Below are 12099 nucleotides of genomic sequence, written 5' to 3' on the forward strand. Positions count from 1 at the left end.
CAACAGTGGATTTGCGGCACTCGGCCAATTGATGTGCCAGTGTGAATAAACCCAGGCGAGGATATTTTTAATGCACAGCACATTCTTTTTAATACAAAATTAACAAGATCTCTCAGTTCATTAAACTAACCAAAGCAATAAAAGTATACAACCAACACCTTGGAAAAATATACAACACATTAACACAATGTTATACAATGTTAATTAGTGCATGTTGATTATAATTCTTATAATATTGTTTTGCAGATAAGTAATTTGTTGTGCCTTTTCTCATCAAAAAAATAAAGTGCATTTCACAGTTAAAACTACGCATACGTGTACACAAGATGCTGAAACCGATGCACCCGACTGCTCCTCGGATTGTTCAAGATTTCGATTCTAGTATCTAAATAAAGTACAGAACGAGTCTGAATCTTACTGTAAATGTAGAAAGTTTCCTCACAAGACACCAAACCAGAGGTGGGACCCAGAGGTGATTTCCTCTTCTATGCTCTTCAAATAAACCACAACAGGAGACAGACTCCCATCCGAGCCCTTCGGTTGGACATTTTCAAGCTCTTACATTGGATTACAGAACACAATCATCTACAGTTGGATACAAGTCTACTTATATAATGGTTTCAATAGGCAAACGTCCATCTGCATGTGGAAAATCCATCAGAGATCAGGCACAAAGCATGATAACATCATTTTACAAAGCTCTTTTCAAAAACAGACGGAGATATGATGTTTTAGTCAGAAAACTAACCCCCAAAAGCCAACGTGATAATCTCCCAGTCATGTGCATCAGGCATTAACCCTCTCAATCCGCTGTAGACAAGCATGCCCAGGCAACAGGAGACACTGGAATGTGGCCCAAGGTTAACTTTTGCAGAATAGAGTGCAGCAGAGATTATGTATTTTTGTAGGCCGGAAACAAGTTAGTATTTTAGCACCTCCGCTTGCATCATCCTGAAATCAATGGGTGTTTGGTTAAATGCCTGAAATAAGGTCCGTGGTTAACACAAGCTAAAGATATTTTCAAGTCAGTAATACCCCCTTCAGATTTTTTTTAAAAGCTTTTACATGTTTTGAAAAAGGTTAACAAGTGGTTAAATGGGACTACAGAGTTTTTTGGGGACATTAAACGTCATCATGCCAAACAGGAAAACTCATCTACTCACTAGTCGCTTTCACAAACCTCACTGTGTTTATAATCATGCTCTTGCGAATTCTTCTAACTCATATGAAAAAATTCTTTTTAAATAAAGATTGAATGAGTGTTCATGCCATGTCATAATTACCATAATTACGAGATTTCAACTTGTAAAAAGCTTACTTGAGATCACTCCTTTGATCTCAAGAGGTACACTAGCGACAGACACTAGAGACTGTGGTCTTAGTGCACCCGCCTTCCACGCCAGAGACACTGGTTCGAATCTCGCTCAGAGCAGGTGGAAGCAAGACTGGTTACATTGGTGCCATGACCCGTATGGGAGTAAAGTTTAGGGGGGTGAGTGTAACGGAAGCCAGCTAGTAAGAGCAGTGTGGGTAAACCTCACTCCCCTGATCTCAAGAGGCATGCTAGAGGTCATTAGCAACCTTGTTAGCGCATCCGCCTCCCATGACGGAGACGTCAGTTCAAATCCCGCTCAGAGCAGGTGGAGTAAGACCGGTTACATTTGGTGCAGTGACCCAGGTGGGAGTGAGGTTTAGGGGGGTGAGTGTAACGGAAGCCAGCTAGTAAGAGCAGTGTGGGTAAACCTCACTCCCCTGATCTCAAGAGGCATGTTAGAGACTGGTCTTTTGCTTCCTTGTTACGTGCGCGCCTTCCATGCCAGAGATGCCGGTTCGAATCCCGCTCAGAGCAGGTCGAGCAAGACCGGTTACATTGGTGCCGTTAACCAGATGGAAGTGAGGTTTAGGGAGGTGAGTGTAATGAAAGCCGGCTAGTAAACCTCACTCCCCTGATCTCAAGAGGCATGCTAGAGACTGGTCTTTAGCATCCTTGTTAACGCATCTGCCTCCCATACCAGAGACGTCAGTTCAAATCCCACTCAGGAGTGCATTTCCCAGAGCCAACTATGGTTGCAAGTTCCATCGTTACCAATAAAGTTCAATGGAACTTGCAACCATAGTTGGCTAATGATGCTTTTGGGAAATGCACCCCAGAGCAGGTCGAGCAAGACTGGTTACATTGATGCCGTGACCCAGATGGGAGTGAGGTTTAGGGGATGAGTGTAACGGAAGCCAGCTAGTAAGAGCAGTGTGGGTAAACCTCACTCCCCTGATCTCAAAGAGGCATGCTAGAGACTGGTCTTTAGCTTCCTTGTTACGTGCGCGCCTTCCATGCCAGATGGAAGTGAGGTTTAGGGAGGTGAGTGTAATGAAAGCCAGCTAGTAAACCTCACTCCCCTGATCTCAAAAGGCATGCTAGAGACTGGTCTTTAGAGATGCCGGTTCGAATCCCGCTCAGAGCAGGTCGAGCAAGACCGGTTACATTGGTGCCGTTAACCAGATGGAAGTGAGGTTTAGGGAGGTGAGTGTAATGAAAGCCGGCTAGTAAACCTCACTCCCCTGATCTCAAGAGGCATGCTAGAGACTGGTCTTTAGCATCCTTGTTAAGCATCTGCCTCCCATGCCAGAGACGTCAGTTCAAATCCCGCTCAGGAGTGCATTTCCCAGAGCCAACTATGGTTGCAAGTTCCATTGTTACCAATAGAGTTCAATGGAACTTGCTACCATACTTGGCTAACGATGCTTTTGGGAAACGCACCCCAGAGCAGGTCGAGCAAGACTGGTTACATTGATGCCGTGACCCAGATGGGAGTGAGGTTTAGGGGATGAGTGTAACGGAAGCCAGCTAGTAAGAGCAGTGTGGGTAAACCTCACTCCCCTGATCTCAAAAGGCATGCTAGAGACTGGTCTTTAGCTTCCTTGTTACGTGCGCGCCTTCCATGCCAGAGATGCCGGTTCGAATCCCGCTCAGAGCAGGTCGAGCAAAACTGGTTACATTGGTGCTGTTAACCAGATGGAAGTGAGGTTTAGGGAGGTGAATGTAATGAAAGCCAGCTAGTAAACCTCACTCCCCTGATCTCAAAAGGCATGCTAGAGACTGGTCTTTAGCTTCCTTGTTACATGCGCGCCTTCCATGCCAGAGACGCCGGTTCGAATCCCGCTCAGAGCAGGTCAAGCAAGACCGGTTACATTGGTGCCGTTAACCAGATGGAAGTGAGGTTTAGGGAGGTGAGTGTAATGAAAGCTGGCTAGTAAACCTCACTCCCCTGATCTGAAGAGGCATGCTAGAGATGGGTCTTTAGCGTCCTTGTTTGCACACCCGCCTCCCATGCTGGAGACGCCGGTTCAAATCCCGCTTGGGGCAAGTCGAAAAGGACTGGTTACACATAGAAATGCATAATTCCCTGTCTGAGGATGTGAACAGCTCCGAGTAGAACGTCATGTGTTGTCATCTCGAAATTATGGTAATTACAACATGGCATAAACGCGATATTACAGAGGATGGCGCTGATGTTCTTTTACACATCTAACGTTTAGCTATCTATTTCTGGCAATTGTATTCTGGCTTCAAAAGTCATAAAAGTTTTGTGAACAAAACCTGTAAGAATCATAAACCTTTGTTGGTCACAGAACTTATTTCCTGCAATAATCCAAAATTCAATGAAAAAATCCTATTGGGTTTTTGCAGAGGGAACCAAGGTGATGTTAAATTCCGGGCCTACAAATTGGCCTGCAAATATATGCATCACTGCAGCGCTCTATGACACCAGGTGAGACATGCCATCATGCCTCCTTAAAGTCACATGCCTTATTTACAGGATCAAGACGATCGGTAGAATACCATCGCAATGATGAGAACGTCTTTGTCAATACATTCAGAAGAGGATGTACAGCGCATCAGATTACAAAATAAAATCTCAGGAATTCTTAAAGAAACCAGACTAAGAGGGGAAAATAGAGACTTTCAATGAATATAGCAAAATAAACTATTCCTCAAAGGTCAGATGTGACCTGCAACAGACCGGTCATCATCTCCATGCTAAGCCCTATTAAAACTCACATACCAGCTTGCTACCGCTCATGTGCTGTTTCAATGGAATCGTATAGAGGTCACTCAGGCAAAAAAGGTCACAAGGGTGTGTCCGACCCGCAGGCACGATGTAAGGAGGGTGCGATGGGAAGACTGGTAGCCACTCTAGCCCATGCAGGTCTATGGGGAATATACATTATTACCCCCAACTACATCATTGTCCGTGGAGAGACGAAGATATATGCATGCGTTCACACGTACACACACACGCGCGGCCATGCACCGACAGTCACGCCTTACACGTCACGTTCCTCACACGTATAAACATCTCTAAGTTTCGCAAAAGCAAATGCATACTGCAGAGTAGGTCACATTGAGTGTACAGAGAGATTTCATTCATAGTTAGATATCGTAAATGAACACAGGCAGGGCACAGTCACTTTCTGGACGAGAGAACACGAGGCAGTGAGATTATGGACATGTTTGCAGGGATTGGGACATCTGTCCAGTTCCTGTTTTTATTCTTTATCCAAAGTTCACTAATATAATTCGGGTGATGTTAAAATAAGTACATATGTCAGTCGTTCTTAGAATCCACTCATATTTTCGTTGTGAGTTATTCATGGATGTTTTTTTCGGCTAGCTGAGGTGTTGGTTTTGCTTGGGCATGGCTGTTATTGCTGCCAGAATATTGCTATAATTTGATGAAACACTCTGTCTGTAGTTATTGCTCGCTGATGGATTCTGCCACTACACTGAAATGGATAGTGGCTGGTTGGCATTTGGAGGGCATAAGGTAAAAAGCAAGGGTGAACTTCAGCTCATAATACTAGCATGACTGCAGCCTCAGTTGTGATGAAAGTACGATAGATTTTATAATAACATTCTCCCTCATCTGACATTTGCCAGCTCTGAGAGGCCAGCTGTTCTCTTCATTATAATCTTGTCATGTTGACTGTTTGAGGAGATTCAACAGTTTACTAAAAATCAGACTGACTGTAAATCTGTTGAAGGCTCTTTTTAGTTGGCTGGCATATCATTTAACAGAATATAATTTCTCATGAAAACTACGTCATATTTCACCCCAAAATCAAAAGAATGATATCAGTAATGATTAAAAAACTATTATAAATGAACTACAAGCCTTGTGAGATTCACTCATGTTCCAACTTACCCCTCTAATTAATTTTTCTCAGGCCCAGTTTACACTAGTGCGTTTTCGTTTTAAAACGCTTAAGATTTGCTACGATTACGCCTGTCATTTATACTAGAAATCGAATTTTGATACGCTTTCCACGTTCGCTCTGTGTATCCTCGACGACCGTGTAAACGCACAAATATGGTGGAATAAGTCCCGCCTTCTAAATAAGAGCCAGTCGCCGATTGGTAAAGTCATCGCGTCACTGCAGCGGCCATTAGAAATTCAGACGCGCGCCTCAGAAATGAGGCACAAGAGACGCGCATTTAGGACTGCGCATGCGCATTAGGTTGATCCCGCCTGAAAAATACCTGTTTTTTTGCCATGATTCGAACGTTTAGAAACAAAATTTATGAGACAGTTGTTGTCAGATTTCATTGGTGATTTCAAATATGAAATTTAATTGAAAGCTTGGCAAACAGCTTTGGAGAATTTGATGTTTCCCCATTCAAATAGATTGGAGCTGCACTTGGATGCCCGAGAGGCGTTTCAAAGATGGCCGCCGAGTGAAATGACTTGTCTTAAAGGGACTTTGACTGCAATATTTGCTGGCTTTGTTGTCATTTTTAGCAGCCTTTCCCCCCCCCCCCCCCCAATACAGCAGCTACCTACATGCACAAGAGGCTGGTTACACTTATACGTGCATGCCCAGTGTGCATGAACGGTCATGTGACATGGTTTTTGATTTTCCGAGTAGTGTAGACGGAGATCGTTTCTAAAACGCTGTGGAAACGCCAGTGTAGATGAGGATTGTTTTCATTTTAAAACGCCGCTTTAAAACAAAAACGCATAAGTGTAAAAGGGGTCTGCAATGTTGTGGAAAGAAAGTGGCCAAATCATCCTTCTGTATAAATGTAATACATGTAAATTTTAAGCAAAATGCTATGAGCTACCATTGTGTGATAGGTATCCCGTATCCAGTAGTAATTACCAGTTGAACCTATTAACAGGAGCAGTGCTCTATTCAGAGTGTTGCGGGCACAATTCAAATTAAAAGCAAATCAATAGGAAATACATTCAGTTCCATTCTCCATGTCGCTGCATATAAACAGGCCTCTTATTCTCGCAGACACTTAATGCACGTTTTGTAATCAACAGTTCTTTGAAGTGAGCCTCTATTCACTGGGGGCTGTTTAAATGAACATACATAACACTTTCTCCTGGGTCCTGGTTGCTTTCATCCCGCATTTATGGAAGAGGATGGACTTCCGTTCCAAACTAAAATAAAGGCATCGACGGGTACGGTTATTTATAGAGTGGTTCTCATTCTGAGATTGTATTTAGCTCTTCATGGTTTTCTGCTTTGGAGGACATTTTACATTCGGCCGTGCTTGGGTTGAGATTTAAACAGAAGAGAGAGCGCGCCTCTCTCTCCCTCCCTCTCGTTCTCCAGGTCGGTTTCCTCGGAGGACGCAAGGCGCGGATCACAGAGCGCCTCATCTATTTTTAGCACACCGCGGTTACTTAACGTTCAGCGCACGTTCTTGAATGCAGCAACAGCAGGACGAGATGAATGAGCTTCGGGATCCAGTCAAGAGGACCGCCTTGTGCTGCCCCTCATCCTCCTCCTCCTCCTCCTCCCTCAAAGCCCGTGCAACAGGGGGGGCTGCCACTGTGGCCAAGCCAAAACAAGCACAAAAAATGCAAAAGCATGTATATGTACAAGATATTTACAGCTGCCTGCCACACAACATCCATTTCCGCACCTATTTTTCCTGGACAGGGTGTGGCAGCTGGTCGGATCAGGATCAGGCAAAGATCGTGTGGCAGTGGTTGTCACATAACAATTGGGGAAGACATAACGGGTGACGAGCACGCCCCTTCTTGTTCCAGTGGAATCTCTGGCCTGTGCAATTCCCTAGGCACATCAGACGTCGCTGGGGGTCCGTGCCCGATGGGCCACGCTGGCAGGGATACATCCACAGCACACCAGCCACAGTGCTTTCTGGATCTCTTGATTGCGGAAGGCGTAAATTACGGGGTTGATGACCGAGTTGTAGGTGGCGGGTACCAGGGTGGCGTATGTGTAGAGTGGCGGGTATGTGTAATCAGCTATAAGCGAGTAGACTGTAAATGGCATCCAACAAGCAGCGAATGTGCCCAGAATGATCGCCAAGGTCGATACGCCTTTCCGCGTTGTGACATAGTGAGGGCTGGCGGCTAAAAAGTGGTGCTGGAGGGCGATTTGGTGCGCATGCCGCATGACAATTTTACAAATCTGCACGTAGAGCTGTAGCATGAGGCCGAACAGCAGAAGGAAGGACACGGATAGAACGGCCACGTTGTTTTTTGTAAGCGGCCAAACCACGCTGCAGTTCGCCTCCTGGCCCAGGCAGTTCACACCGGTAACAGGCAGCAAACCCAAACACAACGACACTCCCCATAGAAGCACAAGCATGGTGTATGTGAAAGCAGCCGTTCGTTCAGAGTTATAGGTGAGGGCGTAGTACAACGACAGGTAGCGGTCAATGGTGATAGCCAGCAGGCTGAAAACAGATGCGGAGAAGGACGCCACCACCAGACCCACAGTCAGAAGCTGTGCCGAGTCAGAGCGCAGCAGGTAAGCGAAGGTAAAGTGCAGGACTAACCCCAAACCGGCCAATAGGTCAGCAAGAGCTAGGCTGCCGATCAGCAGAAACATGGGAGCGCGCAGAGCTGGGTTCTGCCAGATGACCAAAACCACCAGGGCGTTCTCGCAGGCTATGAGGGTGCCGGACGAACACAGCACGATGTCCCACGGGTTCACCAACAGCTCAGCGGGCGGCCTCGCCGGCAGGACAACCGCGGGTGGGTACGTTCCGAAGGTGATGTTCTCTAAGCTCCCCGCACCGCTGCTGCCCCACGTGGTTTCTTGAGCCAGCCAGCTGGGAGAAACTGCCACCTCTTCACTCATTCTGCCTCCCGTCTATAATGACACACGCAGAAAAACATAATGAGGAGTATAGCTAGTCTAAAGAAAAAAGACAAAACAACAAAATATAATCCTCTATATCTGATCACAAAAAGTCCACTGTACTAGAAATAAAGGATCTTTGTTGGCATTGATGGTTAAATGTAGAAGCTTTCCATGGCACAAATGATTCTTAATAGTGGAAAAGGGTTCTTCAGATTCTTCACACTAAGAAAAAATGGTTCTTTTAAGAACTGTTCACTGAAAGGTTCTTTTAGGGAACTCAAAATGGTTCTTCTATGGCTTTGCTGTGAAAAACAAATTTTGGGACCTTTATTTTTAGTGTACAGCATCTGTCAGCATTTACTTTCCATCATACTTACAGTAACTCCGAACGTGTATCATTTTCTTTCTTCTGTGAAGAAGATATTTTTTTGGTCAATATAATGGACGTCAATGGGAACCAAAACTGTATGGTTACCAACATTCTTTAAAATATCTTCTTTTATGTTCCACAGAATCACAGAAGAAAGAAAGTCATACATGTTTGGAATGACAGGACAGGAGGGTATGCTGATAGAATTTTCATTATCCTTTCAAATATTAAATAATACATTTACAAAAGAATTAGCAGCTGGGGTTGCCAGAACTTCACTGTAAAAAAAAAAAAAAAATACAGTGACAATTATGGAACTACAATGCCATTATGGAATGACATTTTGGTAACTATATTTTGCAATTTCTCACGTTATTAAATTGTGTAATTTTAAAACACATAACTGAGCTATTTTAATATTTATATTATTATATTTTATAAATATTAGGGATGCACTGATATGAACATTTCGGCCGATACCGATAATTCTTTATATTTCAAAGCCGATAACCGATATATCGGCTGATAAATTTAAATAAATTTTATTATATATATATATATATATATATATATATATATATATATATATATATATAATTTTGAGAGCCTGATTACCAAAACAAAAGTTTCACATGTTCCAAGCACACAATTATAGTGTTGTCATTATAATTTTATGTAGCTTAAATGACTTGACTGTATTTTTCTTTTTGAAGTTATTTCAATAATATTTCAAGCAATTCAAAACCATCATAGTGAACAGTACGCATCTAAACGAGTGTCTCAGCTGAAGGAAATAATCCATTATTTATCGGCTTCAATATATCGGACAAATTTCCTTATCTGGCCGATAACGATAACTCTAAAAATGAACATATATCGTCCTATACCGATATGGTGACCAATATATTGTGCATCCCTAATAAATATAATATTTTATAAATAAATACAACATAAAAACTCTGATTAAAAAATAATAATAATAAAAAAACTCCCTTTTTAAACCAATTAAACCAGAGAATTCTGGGAATGCCTCTTTTCCTGTGAATTAAAGAAGCTTTTGAAAAATTATAGAATTTTTTTAACATAAAATTATAAATATTGCCTTAAGTATAATGCACATTTTATCAGTAAATTATAAAGTGATTCATACTTTTTTAGTATTTTACAGCAAAATTACATGTATTGTTATATACATACATAATGTTTATATTTATTTTTAATTTTAACCAATTGACGGGTGTTTACTGTAGTATTTGTACATTATTTTCCCCATTAAAATTAAATTTTTACAGTGTATAGCCATTCAAAAAGAAATCAGATATTATAACAATCCATTATAACAGAAATTACTAGAAAATTAGCCAATAATAATTATCACAAAAGCCATTGTTCACTTTAATTATGCATTACTTCTCTGTTAGTGTCTCAAGAATCATGGTGTTCTTTTGTTCAGAACAAAGAATCAAATTAAGATAAAGATTTTACCTCAGCGGTTAAGTGGCTATAGGAACCGGCTATTACTGAGATAATTTTGAATCATAGCCTACAGTACAATGGTGGGAAATCAAAAATGAAGGGAGGGCACTACTGAGTGCTGATATTGAATAAAGGCGGGTTCCACTGCTTATAAAAGCACCCCTGCATCAGCATCCTTTTATCACATATGGAATCTCAAAGAACATCAAGCAGCTGGATGCAACCATTGCTTCCCCTTTGAGTCCTTTTAGCTTTATAATAACGCTTCAGCTCCCGCTCTGTAAAAAATCATTTAGATATATGCTGTAAAATGCAAAGCAATACAAGCAGAATACTCCCAGTCTCCATTCACTCCCCATCTGGAGGCTTCCCTACCTTGTCTTTTAGAGGAGAGGCGCCTGTTTAGATGTTTTTGCGTCCTTCTTGTCTTTCCATTGTATTCAATGGCAGCGCTGGTTGCAGGTGCAGCGCCGCGCGGACGGACGGAGGAATCGGATGCTGTGATGCCGGACCGGAGAATCGTCACAGCCAGCAGCAATAGCGGCTCTTCGCCGTCTGCACGAGCATCGCCACCGACTGCGGCTGTGCGAGGCGCTGGGAGGGGTGAGCTTTCCTTCTCAGACCAGAAGGTCCTGTCACCTATGTATCTGCTGCTCGGAAACTAAAGGATGCCACTATGTGGCATTTTCATGAACACATAAACAAAAATACATAAACGTGTTTTTAACGTTTTTTAATATATATATCAGTTATTTCACTTTAATGGCAATGAAAAGGACCTAATTATTGCCATTTAAAGGTGCTAAAGAGGATCTTTTCGTCGACTGAAAAACCAGTCTTTTGAAATGAGAAAAACTGAGTTTTTGAAATGAGCGCATGCATAAGAATTTCGAGGGAACGCCTCCCAAAACTCGTGCACAAGTATTGGAACACGAGTGTTTACCACCGGCATTGGCTGTGTCGTGTTAGTGGATTCATTATGTCGGACTCACCACAGGTAACTCATAATCTGCAGTTGTTACTCCTGTCTCCTGACAAAAACATTGCATGCGGCGCCTGCGGAGTGTGGAAAGTTACTGGAGCGCGCAGCCGCGCACGTCTCTCACAAGGAACGTCATGGCAGTGATTGACAAGCCAGAGAGCCAATCCGCACACGTCTCTCACAAGGAACGTCACGGAAGTGATTGACAAGCCAGAGGGCCAATCGTTTACGCGATGATCGCGTAAACGATTGGCTGATGTTTTTAAGGCCCTACCTCGTGCACAGATGATGTATATTAATATTATTCCTTTCAGTACACCTAATAAATAGTCTTTTATCAGTTAGTAAAGACAGTTTCAAGTAATATTGCAAAAATGTATAAAACAAAACATCCTCTTTAGCACCTTTAAGTGAAATAACTGAACATAAACATACAAGCTTGATAAAAATGCTTATTTTAGAAGAAAATTTCAGATGGCACTTAGAGGCTTTTGCATCTGAAGTCTTAATATATATATATATATATATATATATATATATATATATATATATATATATATATATATATATATATATATATATATATGTATAAAATAAAAGGTATTTTGCATTTGTTCTCCTGTATTCTCTTATTAACATAATATTTTATTTAAAAATAATTTATTTGTAGTATAGGAATATTATATTTTATATTATATTAAAAAATGTCCAGTGTTATAGGCCTACATAAACCCTGTTAGCATCATAACACTGTCAAAAATAGTACTCCACAATAATAAAAACCCTCAAAAAGAAAAAAGATGTTAACTCTTAAAGGTTAAGTGTCTTCTCATTTTGTTAGGTTTCTCAGGAGAGTGCACATCACTTATTAAAAACTATATATTTGTAGAATTATTAGCATTGAATTCTCTTTCTTTTATCATGACCTTTAGCAAAACACCTGTATTGGCTAAAAGTGCAAAAGTCAACCCGTTTTTGAATGTCAACACATGCCAAGGCATGTATTACAATGTTTGAATTTAGCTTGACATGGCAAAATGCAATATATTAACACTATAAAGGCATAGTTTGTCTGATAGAATTAAAAGTTTAAAATCTTAATTCCCTTTAAAAATCATCTTTTCAAAATGGAAAAGCCACCTACTTCGAA

The 12099-nt window shown here is 41.7% G+C and overlaps 1 protein-coding gene and 1 long non-coding RNA gene across 2 annotated transcripts; both read right to left on the reverse strand.

The window, feature by feature from the left end:
- Positions 1 to 64: 64 nt before the first annotated feature.
- On the reverse strand, positions 65 to 5676 carry LOC125257645. Its single transcript, XR_007182436.1, has 2 exons — positions 2867 to 5676; positions 65 to 2257 (listed from the first exon to the last, which is right to left on the reverse strand). It is a non-coding gene; the product is annotated as an uncharacterized LOC125257645 (long non-coding RNA).
- A 144-nt stretch (positions 5677 to 5820) lies between these two features.
- Positions 5821 to 10893, reverse strand: gpr12 (G protein-coupled receptor 12). Its single transcript, XM_048175457.1, has 2 exons — positions 10343 to 10893; positions 5821 to 8130 (listed from the first exon to the last, which is right to left on the reverse strand). The coding sequence occupies exon 2, from the start codon at positions 8116 to 8118 to the stop codon at positions 7093 to 7095; it is 1026 nt and encodes a 341-aa protein (XP_048031414.1). The 5' UTR covers positions 8119 to 8130; positions 10343 to 10893; the 3' UTR covers positions 5821 to 7092.
- Between the last annotated feature and the right edge of the window lie 1206 nt (positions 10894 to 12099).

This window comes from Megalobrama amblycephala, linkage group LG22 (assembly GCF_018812025.1).
Source record: "Megalobrama amblycephala isolate DHTTF-2021 linkage group LG22, ASM1881202v1, whole genome shotgun sequence".
Taxonomy (NCBI): Eukaryota; Metazoa; Chordata; class Actinopteri; order Cypriniformes; family Xenocyprididae; genus Megalobrama; species Megalobrama amblycephala.